General features: G+C 36.0%; 1 protein-coding gene across 6 annotated transcripts in view; it reads left to right on the top strand.

The window, feature by feature from the left end:
- Positions 1-17,553, top strand: part of LOC121871027 (alpha-2-macroglobulin-P-like) — a 52,497-nt gene extending 34,944 nt beyond the window's left edge. For 5 of the 6 annotated variants that reach the window (XM_042373086.1, XM_042373084.1, XM_042373083.1 and 2 more), the window contains 8 exons: positions 3,149-3,299; positions 10,053-10,186; positions 10,658-10,762; positions 15,236-15,512; positions 16,300-16,451; positions 16,573-16,785; positions 16,875-17,276; positions 17,384-17,553. In XM_042373086.1, coding sequence (XP_042229020.1) covers positions 3,149-3,299; positions 10,053-10,186; positions 10,658-10,762; positions 15,236-15,512; positions 16,300-16,451; positions 16,573-16,785; positions 16,875-17,276; positions 17,384-17,419 — 1,470 coding nt within the window. In that variant the 3' untranslated portion in view covers positions 17,420-17,553. The remainder of the gene's footprint in view (positions 1-3,148; positions 3,300-10,052; positions 10,187-10,657; positions 10,763-15,235; positions 15,513-16,299; positions 16,452-16,572; positions 16,786-16,874; positions 17,277-17,383) is intronic. The other variant, XM_042373087.1, reaches the window with a different exon arrangement.
- The last annotated feature ends 220 nt before the right edge of the window (positions 17,554-17,773 follow it).

The raw sequence follows: 17,773 nt of genomic DNA, 5'->3' as shown, positions 1-17,773 counted from the left end.
TCGGTTAACGAAAAAAATCGTTACTTAATTTCTTGAACCGACCTCAACATGTTTTGCTTGCACTGGCGGGCAACCAGCTGTATCAGTCCGCCAATACATTAATCGGTTCTAGGGCTTAAATTCCTAACTATTTTAGTAAATATCAAGAAGTTTATACTTTCAATAATTTTAAAAGTTTAATATTAAATTTTTAGTCATTTTAACAATTATTGAACATAATTGAAGGTAAAGTGACTAGTTTAAAGCGCAGCATCCAGCCTCTAACACAGCAAACGGAGATAGTGTCTTATGTTTTCACTGGAGTAACATCTTGCTTGAGACTCTTCAACTAAACGCTTTCTGTGTTTCAAGCAAATTATTGTTATTTTGAAATATATTTTCATATTGACAATATATAATGCAGTGCAGTGTTGATTTAAAGAAAATAATCTTGAAATACACCAAGAGAGCTAAAATTTTATGGGTGAAATGGTGCCATGGGGTGACTTCTCTTCCACCCCAATGCCTTCTCTTCTCCCTTCTCCTCACCCCATTCTAAATCCCATCATCATCATCATCATCCAGGACTACATACACACCTCAAAGTAAGTGAACTTTCTACCATTTTTGTTAATTTAGAAATTTTGGTGAGCTGGAACCAATTACCCAAAACCCATTGAAACAATGGTTTAGGTTAATGAACTTGTTAGAGACCTTTAGACAGTTGAGTTGTTAACAAATATATATATATATATATATATATATATATATTATATATATATATATATATATATATATATATATATATATATATATATATATATATATATATATATATATATATATATATATATATATATATATATATATATATATATATATATATATATATATATATATATATATATATACACATACTACTACCCTCTTGCACACCTTCAATTTCGATTAACGAACTGCCTTCCATAAGGATCTTCAATTGTTACAAAAAAAATTCAACGAACTTCTTGAACGACCTCAACATGTTTCGCTTGCACTGACGGGCAACCAGCTTTAGTATCAGTCCGCCAATACATTAATCGGTTCTAGGGCTTAAATTCCTTATTTTTTGTAAATATCAAAAGTTATACTATTCAATAATTTTAAAAGTTTAATATTCAATTTTTTAGTCATTTTAACAATTATTGAACAAAATTAAAGGTAAAGGACTAGTTTAATGCGCATCCAGCCTCTTAACACAGCAAACAGGCGTCAGTCTCTCTCTGTTTCACTGGAGGTAACATCTTGCGAGACTCTCTTTAAACTTTTTTTCTGTGTTTCCAAGCAAATTATGGTCATTTTGAAATATATTTTATATATTGACAATATATAATGCAGTGGTTGATTTAAAAAAATAATCAGTTAAACCAGAGCTAAAATTTTATGGGTGAATGGCACCATGGGTGACTTCTTCCACCCAATGCCTTCTTCTTCCTTCTCCTCCAACCCCATTCTAAATCCATCATCATCATCATCATCCAGGAGCCTTCTACATACACACCCCAAAGTAAGTGAACTTTTCTACCATTTTTTGAATTTAGGAAATTTTCGTGAGCTGGAACCATCCAAAAACCCATTGAAACAATGGTTTCAGTTAACAACTACTTCTGACGGTTGAGTTAGAATACTGTATATATATATATATATATATATATATATATATATATATATATATATATATATATATATATATATATATATATATATATATATATATATATATATATATACATATACATATACATACAGTGACCCCTCGTTTAACGAACACCTCGGTTAACGTAATTTCGATTAACGAACTGCCTTCCATAAGGATCTTCAATTCGGTTAACGAAAAAAAATTCGGTTAACGAAGTTCTTACGAACCGACCTCAACATGTTTTCGCTTGCACTGACCGGGCAACCAGCTTTAGTATCAGTCCGCCAATACATTAATCGGTTCTAGGGCTTAAATTCCTTACTATTTTAGTAAATATCAAGAAGTTTATACTCTTCAATAATTTTAAAAGTTTAATATTCAATTTTTTAGTCATTTTAACAATTATTGAACATAATTGAAGGTAAAGTGACTAGTTTAATGGGCGGCATCCAGCCTCTTAACACAGCAAACAGGAGTTAGTCTCTCTCTGTTTTCACTGGAGGTAACATCTTGCTTGAGACTCTTCAACTAAACGCTTTTTTTCTGTGTTTCCAAGCAAATTATTGGTTATTTTGAAATATATTTTACATATTGACAATATATAATGCAGTGCAGAGTTGATTTAAAGAAAATAATCTTGAATTACACCAAGAGAGCTAAAATTTTATGGGTGAAATGGCGCCATGGGGTGACTTCTCTTCCACCCCAATGCCTTCTCTTTTTCCTTCTCCTCCACCCCCATTCCTTCTCTTTTTCCTTCTCCTCCACCCCCATTCTAAATCCCATCATCATCATCATCATCCAGGAGCCTTCTACATACACACCTCAAAGTAAGTGAACTTTTCTACCATTTTTGTTAAATTTAGGAAATTTTCAGTGAGCTGGAACCAATTACCCAAAAACCCATTGAAACAATGGTTTCGGTTAACGAATTTTTCGGAACGAATTGTGCTCGTTAACCGAGGGACCACTGTATATGTGTGTGTGTGTGTGTGTGTATATATATATATGTATGTACGGGTATATGTATGTATATGTACTGTATGTATATATGCACTATAGGAGTGCTGTAGACATCTACATCTTTTGGGGAGTGATATATTTACTGCAACCATATAAAACATTATGTAGGTACAGGTCCTACATCCTTTCTACCTTCATTGCAGTTTATGCACCAGAACCTGTTAATTTATGATCATGATCTGGCTTTCTCGTATAAAAGATTGAAGTTACTATATTTTGCTCTACTTTCAAGAGTTAGACTTGAAACTGTGACTAACAAATATTCACAAGTAACTATAATTTTCCCTAAAATTATAGCATGACAATACTCGTAGAAGACTATCGAGAACAATCGAGGGATCTCGCAAAGGGCACTGACCTTCCTTTGGCATGACCACCTCTATTTGGGATGGCGAGGAGGTAAATTAGGTAGTTATATAATTTCTTATTAAACTACAAGTTCTAGATACTAATGGTATACTCTATCAGAACTTAGGATCCCTGATCCGGATGTCTTATGGATGTGGGGAGCAGAACATGATCAACTTTGCCCCCAATATCTTCATCCTGCAGTACTTGGAGGTCTCTCAGCAAAACACACCAGAAGTTCTAAAGAAGCTCACCACCTTAATGAATACTGGTAAGCATAGTACAGGTGGTGATTAAGCTTTGTTTATGTAGGACACCTAGAAAAATCTCATAATTGAAGATTTTAGATTAAAACTTCAGACAAATCCTGAAAATCTTAATGTATTGATGTTATTTATGCAGATAAGTTAGAAGCAGAAGTGTGTGATGGATATATCTAGTCATTAAAAATAACTCGATTGGTTTTTGCAAGAATTGGAGGAATCTTGAGTACTTGTGCCTAATTATGTTTATTCACCATCCCCATAGTATACAGCAGTGGTTCTCAACCTTGTTTGCCCCATGCACCCCTTTCACCATATGTCAGAATGTCATTCCCCCCTCCTTTCCAAGATTGTCTGCCTCAAAAAGTGCATTCCAAATGATATGCATATAATACTGAAAATCCTTTATTTTTTCCATATTAGTATCAGTTCCTCCCCCCCCACCCCCCCCTGAAAACCTGAGGGGGGAAATTCCCCCCTGGTTGAGAACCCCTGGTATACAGGATGCATTCCGGAAAACCTGTATGGTAGCCAGGTACTGCATACTGTATGATAATCGAACACTGATTTCCCATAGAAACCTATGTTACAGATTAATACATCCCAGAACCACTATTCCTGGATGATACCTGCAGTTTGCCTTAATTTCATCTGATTTTATATGAAGATTCCTGCTTTTTTTTTTTACTAGTTTTAATTTTATATTTTGATTATGAATATGAATCTCTGAGCAAACAGAAAATATGTAAACACATAATGCAAATGCTCTGCTGTCAAATGAGGTATGATATAATTTCTGACAGCACCATGCTGCAGCTGTAAGCTGTCTCCTAAATGCGAGTACAGTATACTGTAGTCTCCATTTACGCGGATTTGGTTTACGCGTTTGGTCATTTACGCGGCACCATGCCAGACCGACAATTTTTATTTACGCGGTTCATTCCATCATTTACACAGGAAGCGGCGTGGGCAGGGTGCGCACAAGGTCGCCCAGTCAACAAAACATTACCGAGTTCTTTACCCACCACAGCCAGCCCAAGTCGGTGATAGTGAGGATATGGACTTTGAGGGGTTTGACATAGAGGCCCTGCAAGCCTCTGTGGTGGATAGTGATACAGGTGAGGGCCAATAATCTGCCCTCTGCCTCAGAACCAACCCCAATCCCCATGTACCCAGCCATATCTTCTACTAAGTGTTAAAAAACCTAATATTATTGATATTTCTCTTAAATATTAATTGTGTGTGCATACCATCATAAAATTAAGATGTTATTTTTACTACAACATATGTATTGTGCCGGAAAAAGGGTAGTCTGGGGTCGGCCCAGTCTCTATTTCAATTAATTCCACATGTTCTGTTATTTCGTGTACGCAGTTCTCGTTTTACGTGGACCTCCATGGGTTCAATTGGCCGCGTAAATCCAGACTATACTGTACAATAATATCTCCGTTAGCCGGAATTCCTCAAACCCGGAAATCTTCGGGTTTGAGGGATTTCAAGAAATTCCGAGTAAACATTTTCGGTACCCAAAAAATTCCAGGTATGCCGGATATTTTTCCTGGTTTGAGAGATGATGTACAGGAGGTCCCTGACTTCCAAACACTCGCTGATATAAATAGGGTTAAACTTTAAATTTACATTATTTTATTTACCGGATTTATTTTTTACTTTCATTTATTGTACAGCTAGACCCCGACTTACGACTGCTTTGACTTATGACCGTCGGGACTTACGACTGCCGAACTTACGACCGCCGGGACTTACGACCGCCGCAGTTGTGACCATTTTTTTTTCAATTTTTTTTCTTCAAATGGCGCACGCATTTTCTATACCGAAACGTTTCCAGTTAATGTAGTCTCCATGTATAATTAGAAAATTATGGGGGCCCCATGTGCATTCAGCTGACTACATTAAAGGTAAGTGCTCAGTCACACTGTATCCATTCCTCATTATTTATTACTTTTACTGTACTGTATTTCATTGTAGATTTTTTATTTAAAAAAAAATATTAATTTTTTTTTTTTATCTATGTCGGACTTACGACCATTCGGACTTACGACCTGGATTTGGGTCCCTAACCCCGTCGTAAGTCGGGGTCTAGCTGTATGTATGTATGTATATATATATGTGTATATATATATATATATATATATATATATATATATATATATATATATATATATATATATATATATATATATATATATATATATATATATATATATATAATCGGACTTACGACCATTCGGACTTACGACCTGGATTTGGGTCCCTAACCCCGTCGAAAGTCGGGGTCTAGCTATATTTTGTCATTCTACTTCTTTTGTCTTAAATTATGTGATTTTAGATGTATATCATGATTTGGATGGTATACAGGTGGGATTTTAAACATTGTTCTGCAAGATTAGTATACATATATTTGTACTTGCGTAAAAATACGATTTAAGAACGTCCTCAGGAACGGAACCTGTTCGTAACCTGGGGACTCCTTGTAATGCACGATTTCTTGAAACTTCCGAGAACATTTTTCAGTTGCCTGGAAAATCTAGGGATGAAGGATTTTTGTTCCCTCTGAGAGTCTTCTCGTTGCCTGGAAATCTTTCAATCCCAGAAGTACTCTGCACCAATTATTCTGGCTAACTGAGATATCACTGCATTTATGTACAGTCTCGTTCAAGATTCTTCGAACACTGCTGGAGACGGCTGGCAACTCGAGGTTGTTTGTTTACTGTAGTACGTAGTATATTATAATACGAAACAACAAAGCCCAACCATTAATTAAGCAACAGGGAACGAAGTAACCAATCGCCGATCACTTTTTACATTCATTCATAATTTTTACTATGTACTATAGTAAACAAATGGCCTTAGAGTTGCCAACTGTCTCCAGCAGTGTTCGAAGAATCTTGAACGAGACTGTACATATGTAGACCCTTGCCATTCACTAGTTTGCGATTCGCAATTTCGACGATTCGCGGTAAGCAGATGGTGGCTATGTTGATTAGCTTGTAATCCTTTCCCACAGCACAAGGAGTCCCCCCACGCAGCATCTCGTGTTGTACTCTCAAAACTTGTTTGTGTGAAATGGCCCTTAAAAGACTGCTTACTAGTGTCAGTGCTAGTGGAGTGAAGTGAAGTGAAGTGTAAAAGGCAGAAATCCGTGATGACCCTGACAAAGAAAGTGTTATTATTAGAGAAGTTAAAAGAGGGAACGAGTGCTGTCGCCGCTGGTCAGTTGTTTGGTGTAGGTATACAGTAGTGCACTAAGGTAGTACAGGTTGACTACCCTTTATCCGAAAACTGAAAAGCTCTGAAAACCGATTTTTTTTTTTAAACAGGGATTAGCCCATTGGGGCCTGGGGGCGAATATGTAATAGTAATAATAATTATAATAATAATTATTCATAGTAAATAAAAAATTTAATACAAAATACACCCAAATAAAATAATAATAACAATAATACTATAATAATAAAATAATAATAATTAAGACTTACAAGAATGAAAAAAAGATAAAAAGTGAGAAACACAACCTAGACTAAGAATAATTATTATTATTATTATTATTATTATTATTATTATTATTTATTAATTATTATTTATTAATTATTATTTATTAATTATTATTATTTATTATTATTTATTATTATTTATTATTATTATTTATTAATTATTATTATTTATTAATTATTATTATTTATTATTATTTATTAATTATTATTATTTATTAATTATTATTATTTATTATTATTATTATTAATTATTATTATTACTAATTATTATTATTATTATTAATTATTATTATTACTTATTATTATTACTAATTATTATTATTATTAATTATTATTATTACTAATTATTATTATTATTATTAATTATTATTATTATTATTTATTATTATTATTTATTATTATTTATTATTATTATTATTATTATTATTATTATTATTATTTATTATTATTATTATTTATTATTATTATTATTTATTATTATTATTTATTAATTATTATTTATTAATTATTATTATTTATTATTTATTATTATTTATTATTTATTATTATTATTTATTATTATTATTATTTATTATTATTATTTATTATTATTATTATTATTATTATTTATTATTATTTTATTATTTATTATTATTATTTATTATTATTATTATTATTATTATTATTATTATTATTATTATTATTATTATTATTATTATTATTATTATACTTTCGCCCCCCAGGCCCAAATGTGGGTCAGTGACTTGTGCCCAGGTGGGCTAATACACACATAAAAAAAACTAACCATTCTGTAAACCGAAAAATTCCGAATTTCGAAATGCCTCTGGCCCCAAGGATTTCGGATAAGGGATTGTCAACCTGGACTGTACAAGTTGCTATTTGCTGTTTTACCAGTTCACGCTATTTCTTGGAACCTATCCCACTCGAATGGCAAGGGTCTACTGTACAGTAATATGAAGGGTTTTCTTCTTTTGAATTTAAATTACAGTATAATGTTGTTCAGAGCAATATAAAAAATAATTTGTAGATGTGAGCTGGCACAGCTTTTTTCTGCTTTGAGATCAGAATATCTTGTCTGCCAGTATACGGAGTTAACATAAGAACATTAGAAAATAAGGAGTCTGCAATAGGCCGGTTGGCCTGTGCATGGCAGCTCCTGTCGAGTTACAACCACTCTCTATCATCCATGAATCTATTTAGCCTCCTTTCAAAACTTTCCAGTGTCCCAGCACTTACTACAAAGTTGCTAAGCTTATTCCACTCATCTACCACCCTATTTGTGAACCAGTTTCTTCCTATCTCCCTCCTAAACCAAAATTTATCGAACTTAAATTGGTTGCTACGAGTCCTATCCTGCATGGATATTATAAGAACTTTATCTATATCTCCTTTATTGATTCCTTTCACCCACTTAAATACTTCTATCATATCTCTCAGCACTCTTTGTCTTTCTAGGGAATGCAAGTTTAGTTTCTTTAATCTATTGATTTGGAAGGTTTCCAAGTCCCGGAATCATTTTCGTCATTCTTCTCTGCACCGACTCCAGTGAATTAATATCCTTTCTATAATAAGGGCACCAGAACTGAACAGCATAATAGAGGTGCGGCCTGACTAGCGCAAGATATAATTGCAATATGAACTCCACAATCTTATTACTTACACTTCTAGAGATAAAGCCTAATACTCTGTTTGCCTTTTTGTGAACATCAACACACTGTTTCGTGGCAGTCGAGAGCAGCCTGTTTCCACTCACAGTAACCAACACTTTTGCCCCAGGTGGAAGAGGTTGCCAAAATGGGGACAGGATGAAGTCAGTCTCAACAGGTTCTCCCTGCTCAAGAGACTGAACACTGTGATTTAGAGCCAGCCTCCTCATCCTGATCTTGTAATCCACTGAAAGCAGACTGACTAGTTTTCTAGGCCAAAGGTCTGGGCTTATAAGTACCCCAAAGTCTCTTTCACAAGTTGACTTCTCTAGGTTTATGTTGTTAAGGCTGTATACATTGACAGTATTTGTTCTTCCAATATTAAGTACGCTGCACTTGCTGGTGTTGAATTCCATTTGCCATTTTTCTAACCACTCCTGCAGTTTATTTAAATCCTCCTGTAGTGCATTTGCATCTTGCCCCGAATTAATCTGCCGCCCTATTTTGGTGTCATCCGCAAACTTGCTTGTCACTGCTGATCCCAGTATCTAGATCGTTTATGTAGATTATGAACAAGAGTGGGCCCAGTATTGATCCCTGGGGAACCCCACTAGTTACACAGCCCCATTCCGATTTAAGACCATCTACGCTGACCCTCTGTGTTCTATCGGTGAGCCATGATTATATCCAATTTAAAACTTTCCCCTCGATACCATGAGCCTTAACTTTTCTCAGAAGCCTCTGATGCGGTACTCTGTCAAATGCTTTGCTAAAGTCTAAGTAAATAACATCGTAATTTTTGTCATTATTTACTACTTCATAGACTTTCTTAAAAAACGTCGGCAGATTTGTTAGACCAGATTTTCCCTTTGTAAATCTGTCGAGTCGTAAATTAATTTGTTTTCTCTGAAATGCGCTCGGATGCTATTTGCTATAATTGATTCAAGAAATTTCCCCCACTGCTGACGTCAAAATAATCGGCCGGTAATTTGACGCTGATGCTCTGTCTCCCTTTTTGAATATGGGTACTACATTTGCCCGTTTCCAAAAGTCTGGCAGAACTCCTGTGTCTAATGATTTTGTAAATAAATTTACAAGCCGTCTGCAAATCTGTTCCTTACACTCTTAAAAAACTTGAGGGAAAATTTCATCCGGCCCTGGGGATTTTGTGTTCTTTAATTTATTTATCTTCTTAAGAACATCCTATTTTCTGATAGTGATATCCTTTAGTTTCTCTTCTTCATTTCGCCTAAATATCAGTTCCACCTCTGGCTTTTCCTCGTGAATTTCTTCTGTGAAAACTGACTTTAAAGGCCCCACTTTGTCCTTGGCTGTAGTTATAGCCTAAATAGAGGAGCTGCCACCAAACTTAATTGAAATGTATAGTTTGGTATAACCTTATTTGTTCACAAAGCTAAAACTTTGCTAAAAAAAATTGAGATTGGCCCTTAGGAATCATGTAAGTCTGTACAGTGCTTAGTCATTGGGGGCAGCACCATCAAAGATAGATGAAGAAAAAATAATAATTTTAATTTAGTAATAAAAAATGTCCAGTAGAACGTAAATTTGAAATTTCCTAAGTGAATCTCTCCCGTCTCAACAGGATATCAGCGCCAGCTTTTGTATCGTCGTGGAGATGGCTCCTTCAGTGCCTTTGGCAATGCCGACCCCTCAGGCTCTACTTGGCTCACTGCCTTTGTACTAAAGTCTTTTGCTCAGGCACGCCAGTATATAATAGTGAGTTTGAAGAGCTTTTCGGTATATGAATGTGTAATAAAAATTAAAAAAATGAACGTCGGGGTTTTATCTATTGTAGTCATGAAATTGTCATAGGATTGTACAGTACTGTACTTATCTGAAATTTCTGAAGTTATGGAGATAAACTTAAGTGGTAAAATGATAGATAAGCTTGCTCATATCTTTGAATACCTGTAGATGTAAAGAGTAAAATCAGATGATGAAAAATATTTGAATCCTAGTTGAATAGACATGCTTCTATAAAGCATATTGGGTAACAAGGGAATGTTCTGTACAGTATTAGGAATCAAAATACTGTACCCAATTGGGCTATAAGAGATCAATGAAAATATTGGTGGCATGGGAAAAAGCAGTCTTATATCTTGAGCCACTGTGTTTTTTGCTTGCTAAAAATTGTACTCCATTAATTTAAATATTTTTTACTAAAGGGGTAATTCAAAATTCCTTCAGATTGACGAGTCAGGACTCGATGAGACCAGCGCATGGCTGAAGATGAAACAGGGGAAGAATGGATGTTTCTTATCTGTTGGGAAGGTCATCCACAAGGACATGAAGGTGAGGCTTAGCTTAACGTGGTGGTCATGAAACATGGTAGTGTTTACATGTCGTAATATAACCCGAGATGGATCTTCTGGATTTTTAGTTAGGTACTGTAGTGGGTAGTTACGAGGTCAAAAGGCATTGGTTGATCTGGAAGGGAAGGGTGGCTTGGCCATGGTTCCCAGTCAATTTTATTGTTTTCCTCTTAAAAAAATGTGAACCTTAATAAGGAGTCGCATAAATTCGGTTGGGTCAGTCCCTTCAAAGATTGGTAAACTTTGCACATTTAGTCCAGTATGATCACATGATCTCGCTTTACATACAGAAAGGTCACAGAGTACACGTTTCCACAGTACTCGACCCCACTCTTACGTGTCTAACCCCCTGAACCGCCCTTGGGCTTGGGCTTTTTCTCTTGAGCCAACCCACCCAGCATTTGAGGAAAAAAAATTAAAAAATTAACTCCTTACCATACTTTAATGTGGCATGGAAATAAAGATTATAATATAGAACTATAAAATAAGAAAAATGATGAGCATGGGTAGGAAGTAAAATTGTGTAATGAGGCAGGAAACTATATGCATATTCTTCGTCGCCCCAAAACGCACAACTAGTTATGCTTTCTACTGCGTATCCCAAAGTTTTGCCTTGCAGGCAAAACTCCTTCGGAGATGATACGCCCTCAAAAGCAAAGCTAGTTATGGTCTTTCCTTATATGGAAAGTGGGCATAGATGAGAAACTATCCAATCACATTCGTCGATCCATACACTAGACAAGATGAGGCCTATGCATGAAAAAGGTTTTCAATAAAATCACAAATTACACATGGGATAGTAGATGTATATCACTTGAAAAATATATTGTGTATAAAATTGCCGAGTTTGAGAGGCTTTAAATGAAATCGCAATCAATACTTACGTGCATTGAACTGGGAATGTAGAAATTTCCAGCAACACCTGAAAACACTATGGGCTCTCGTTTCTAACTTGAAACTTGTAACTATCATTTCTTTGGTACCATGTCATAAGACATTGTTATTCATGACAGATGTGATAATTTTTGAGAGTACACAATATTTAGTATATTGCTATGTAGCTGATATCTTTTTAATATGGAGCGACATTTGAAAACAAATTCACGAAACCAGACGTAGTCGAAACATGGAAGCTGGTTAGTGGCGGCTCCAGACAGACAGCCTGAGTTGCGCTGCCTACTATAATTATGGTATTTGTACTATAATTTGGTGTCTGTGTACCATACACCGTGTACTATGTTCCATTATTTTGACCAGATAGGGACTTGATTGTATTTCCATGCCCGTGAAGTTAGAAAGCCCACAAATTGCAGTGAAGAATTTACTAGTACCTCTCTCTCTCTCTCTCTCTGTTTGAGTCTAACTTATGTTACCCTTATTTATTTATGGACACAGATTGGACGATGAATGGACGCAGTAACAGTGGCAAATAAAATTTTAACAAGTAATCCCTTTATATCAGCCTCTTTTATGTTCCTGTTTAAGTTTTGTATGAGACTTATGTTAATCTGTTTGTAATAATATATTTGTGTTTACTGCATCATAGCATGCACAAGTCTTCTTATATGCAGATACCATTATAATTTTGAGGAAAAATACCATAATTTTGACCGGTGTATGGTAATTTGGGCTGGCCGGCAGTGCTGTTGGCGTGGTCAGCAGTAGGCAGAGCCTAGGAGCATAACCAGTCGTGCATTTTAGGGTAACCAAGAACACGCCTTAAAACTGTGTCGGACTTGTCACACCAGCCCCGTACTCCCTATCCTTATGTGTCGTCATGGCATACACACGTCCAAGTCACTGCCCTGCTGAACTGTCGCATTGCCCAGAAGATGGTTAGTGTTTGTGCATTTAAAGTGTTCCTATGGTACATTAGGTTTAATATTTGTGTTCGGTTGTACATTTGTGTGTATGGTACCATAGGTTAAATGATTGCCAAGGTGTCCTCTCTCACACTGGTTCCATGAACATCTCCAGGTGTTCTCGCTCAGTTATTCTTTACTGGTGAATTTTACTGCAATCGTGGCCCCTAAGAGGAAAATTTGTGATAGTGCTCATGGCAGTGGTGACGAGTGAGAAAAAGAAAAGTGCATACTGTGAGAACGTTTGAAGAAAGTGAAGATATTGAACTTAATTACGAGTGGTGTATCGAACTCTGAAGTTGCGCATTACTTACATTCGTATATATATACAGGGGGATCCGAATAGACACGAATTCACACTTACACGAACCCCCAGGAACATAACTCTCGTGTACTCGGAGATTCTATAAATGGAACCATTTAAACTGTGTTGCACAGTATACCACCAAAACAATTTGCAACAGTTTTCTGATAAATATGGCGGTAATACTGTACCGAGAAAAAGATCATACACCTCCATTGGCAAAATAAAGGTGTACACTTGCTATAAAAAGTAATATGCAAAATTTTTTGCTAGACAATATGATGTGGGGGGGTGGGATCCCATACTTGTGCGGAGGGGGGATGCGAGGCAAAAAAGTTTAAGAACCACTAGTCAAATGGCATCCAAAGTTCAATCAGTTTCACTGAATACTGTAGTTTGAAAGTTATTTGAAAATTTACCCCATTGGTCGCCACGTTCGCATCACGAGGCTGAGCGCAAGTTTTTTCGCCTTTTATGTTCGACGCCACAATGGCATCGTGCTAGGCTGAGAGGTATTCTGAGGTCAATAGGAATTTCTTTTTAATATACAAAAACACCCGAGCACAATATTGCATCATACCATTTACATTTGTGTTTAATGCTGCAGGACTGCATCTATGGTAAAATGTCTACAAAATGAGATTGGTCATTAAATTAAAAAAAAAATTACTTGGGTTTTTCAAAGTTAAAAAAAGACGCGCTATTTCTCATTTTAAAAATATTGACGCCCGTATTGTTAAATAACATCTTCCCTTGAAGAGGGTCGTTGTGTTTCAACCTGAGTTTTAAACCGAGTCCTGAGGGACACTACAATACTTAACGGGGTGGTGTGGCAGTAAAATTAACTACAGTAGTACCCCAATTTACGCGGTCAATTGAACCCACGGGGTACCGCGGAAAGTGAAAACCGCGTAAAGTGAACAACAGAACATATGGGATTAATTCCAATAGAGACTGGCCCGACCCCCAAACTCCACTTTTTCCGACACAATACCTATGTTGTAGTAAAAATAACCTCTTAATTTTATGATGGTATGCTCACATAATTGATATTTAAGAGAAATACAGTCACCAAGTTAATGTCCATTCAAATAATGGACTCAAATCCCCTCTTCCCAGCTCACTAGCTCCTACCTCTCTGATTAATGTTTGGGTGAAAACTCTAGATTTTAACGTTTAGTAATAAATAATACCTCAGACTAAAGTTAGGATAATATAATTAACATTTCTGGATTCCTTGCAGGTCAGGGAATATTTTGAATGTAAACTTCATATATTTTGCACAAAAGATAAAATATTTGCTTTGTGTACACCAAATTATTACATTAGATCTAAAATTTGTATGTCTAATTCAAAATCCATGATGTTTATATTCAAAATGATCATCATATTGTAAGAATTCCAGCAATGTAAATTATATTCTGATCGGTTAATAAATAATACCCCAGACTAAAGTTAGGATAATATAATTAACATTTCTGGATTCCTTGCAGGTCAGGGAATATTTTGAATGTAAACTTCATATATTTTGCACAAACGATAAAATATTTGCTTTGTGTAAACCATATTATTACATTAGATCTAAAATTTGTATAATGCAAAATCCATGGTGTATATTGAAAATGATCATCATATTGTGAGAATTCCAGCAATGTAAATTATATTCTGGCTGGGTAATTTGCATGAATTTTATGAGCTAAATAAAAAAAAAAAAATTATAATTCACCGTGTATATGAGTAGATGCACCGCGGAAAGTGAAAGTCCGATTCTGGCAAGGTACCGCGTAAATGAGAAATCGCGGAAAGTGAAACCGTGTAAAGCGGGGTAATACTGTACTGTAATTTCATTATTATAAATTAATTTTATTGGATTTGGTTAATTTTACCGCCACACCACCCTGTTAAGTACAGTACTGAGGTGTCCCTCGGGACTCATTTAGTTTAAAACTCGGGTTGAAACACGAAGACCCTCTTCAAGGGAAGATGTTTAATAATACGGGCGATAGAATTGTCACTTAAACTATGACTCCTATGCTTGTTTAGTTTTAGGTATGATTTGGAGCCTTGCAGAAAATTCCGCTATTCCCTATAGATTTAGTTCTTAGTACTGTACAAATGTTGTATACTGTAATTTTCAGTTTTGACATTAAAACTGGAATTTAATTTTACTGATGATAATAAAGAACTAATTTTAAGTTATAAATGGTAGCTAATATTTGTTTTACTAAAATTCAAAGGTGTTCAGATTTTATTTGCAAATGTTAAGTAAACTTTCTTCCCATCTTAGGGTGGGATAGAAGGGACCGAGTCTGCCGTGCCATTGACAGCCTATGTAGTGATCTCCCTTCTTGAGGCTGGGAATAATCCCTCTGATCCAGAGGTGTCTGAAGCTCTCCAGTGCCTTGGGGACAGCAAGACCACCATAAATGCCTACATTCTATCACTTAAGGCTTATGCTCTGGCTCTTGCCCATCATTCAGATGCACCACAGGTACTGCAGCAGCTTCTCAACCAGGCTGTGGTGCAAAGTAACTCTGTCTACTGGAAACTTCCACATGGACCAGGTATGTATTTTGCTATAGACTGAGTTTCTTGTGATACTGTGCACCTTCTATGCCCATTGCTGAATCTAATCTTAGTTGTACAGTCAACAAAAATTTTCTGCCCCTTTATGGTGTCATACAATATGACACACCGGACCAAGAATTCTGAGCAACGCTCATTTACGTGGGTGATTCCTGTTAATTTCTCTGTATTAACTAAGTGATATAAAAATACATCATACCGGTTGTACAATGCATCACACAACCAGAAATATCAACCTTGCCAAATTAACATGACCTCGGTCAGTGATCATTGCAGAAGCCATCAGACCAAAGGGTACAGAACATTTTTTTTTGCCGACTGTACCTTTCAGCTTCTTTGGTTTCTAGCCATTCTGAAGTTTAATTAGCTTTAGTATGGGCAAATTTCAGTTCTCTTAGGAGCCTTTTCTTTTGACTTTTTAGTCTTAAAACTAAAAACATTGTTATCATTGAAGTTTGATTTGCATAGCTTTTCAACTGTGACCTGCACAGTTACTAGATTCCTTTAACCACTTGCGTACGGGGGTCCTTTTTGAGCTGAATAATCGTCTGGCATTAGTCAAATTGAGTATCAAAAGTGGTGTCACTGTAGTGAAGGGCCTACTCCCCTTGGGTTATTATATCAAGTTTATGTGGATCTCTACTGCCCACAGCATAACCTAGAAATTTTAAAGAATGTATGTAATGTATATTGGGGTGGGGAATTGATTCAGGGATAATTTTTAAAATACTGTATTTCACATCACCAGTTACTTATCATTGACAGGAAGAGGCCTTGGCCTGGAAGTGGAAACTGCTGGATATGCTGTCCTGGCAATGGTAACCCTCGATGTAAACAAGTATCGCATACAGGCCAGGAAGGTGATAAAGTGGATCACTGCACAAAGAAATGGGAGAGGTGGCTTTTATTCAACACAGGTAAGCTCCAGTGTTGTACAATATAATATACAATGTATATGTACTGTGCTTTAGAATGTATGTTTTATTAAAGTGACTGCAGGCTATAACTGTCAGAAGTGTAGCATGATCTCATCTCCAGGACACTGTAGTGGCTCTGCAAGCTCTGGCTGTCTACGAGACATCCCAGCACCAGGGACCTCTGAATGTGAATGTGGCAGTAACTGCTGCTGGGTTACTCCACACTTTCAGCATAACAGAGTCCAATAAGCTCCTGCAGCAAACGATAGAGTTTCCCAGTCTCCCAACTATTGTGTCTGTTGATATGGAGGGTCAGGGCTGTGTTGTTTTGCAGGTAAGAAACTTGGTGAATAAGTTCATTTAAAAGACATTCCCACAGATCATTTTTAACTTATAAGTTAACTATGGCATCATCTCCCACAGGTTGTACTCCGATACAACATTCCTATCCCAGAGCAAGGCACTGCGTTTAGTCTCACTGTAAAGACGAGGACTGAGCCTGATGTGGCCTGTGTCACGAAAGTCATCACAGTTTGTGCTGGTTACCATCTTGCTGATGGCAGCTCCAACATGGCTGTTATTGAGGTCAACATGGTTTCTGGCTATATACCTATGAAAGTTGATCTTAACGAGGTCGTTAAGGAAAGTAATATTATAAAGAAATATGAGGTGGCCGGAAATCTTGTATCCTTGTACCTGGACGAGTTGACGGCCACCAAAACTTGCTTAGAGTTCCGCTTAGTACGTGATGTGGAAGTTGAGAATGTTAAACCAGGCACAGTGGTAGTGTTTGACTACTACCAGCCAGAATTCTCACTGAGCAAGGTAAACTATATATTGTATTGTTCATCAATATATTCTTATTAAACTACATATTTAAATGCACCAAGTAAGCCATAACAATTTTGCTAATAGTTTTTTCCCTCTCGCAGAGCTACAGCCTTCCACCTGCAGATGAGTGTAGATGATGTATCAGCTTGTATGCCACCACTACCTCAACAAAACTTAAATATGTCATGTGACCTGTGTTAGTATCGGATGCAACGGGCATGAAACTACCAATTCGGGTTCATTGTTAACTTATTAAATATTAATACTGTAACTTTCGTTTTTTGCTTCCTTGTCAAGTTATTGATCAACATTTTCCTTAAACAAGGGTACGGTTGCCAACAAATGTCCTGTTGCCTCTCCTGCAGCAGCTGTGGACTGAAGAATGCATCGGTGTCTACTGCTTCTGGTTCACGAATCTGAATCTCTGGTTTCGTGGAACAACAGAAGAGGCGACAGGACATTTATTGCCAACTGTACATATACTGTAGGAT

Source organism: Homarus americanus, unplaced genomic scaffold (genome assembly GCF_018991925.1).
Source record: "Homarus americanus isolate GMGI-L3 unplaced genomic scaffold, GMGI_Hamer_2.0 scaffold52512, whole genome shotgun sequence".
Classification (NCBI taxonomy): Eukaryota; Metazoa; Arthropoda; class Malacostraca; order Decapoda; family Nephropidae; genus Homarus; species Homarus americanus.
This window is presented reverse-complemented; position numbering and strand designations above follow the sequence as displayed.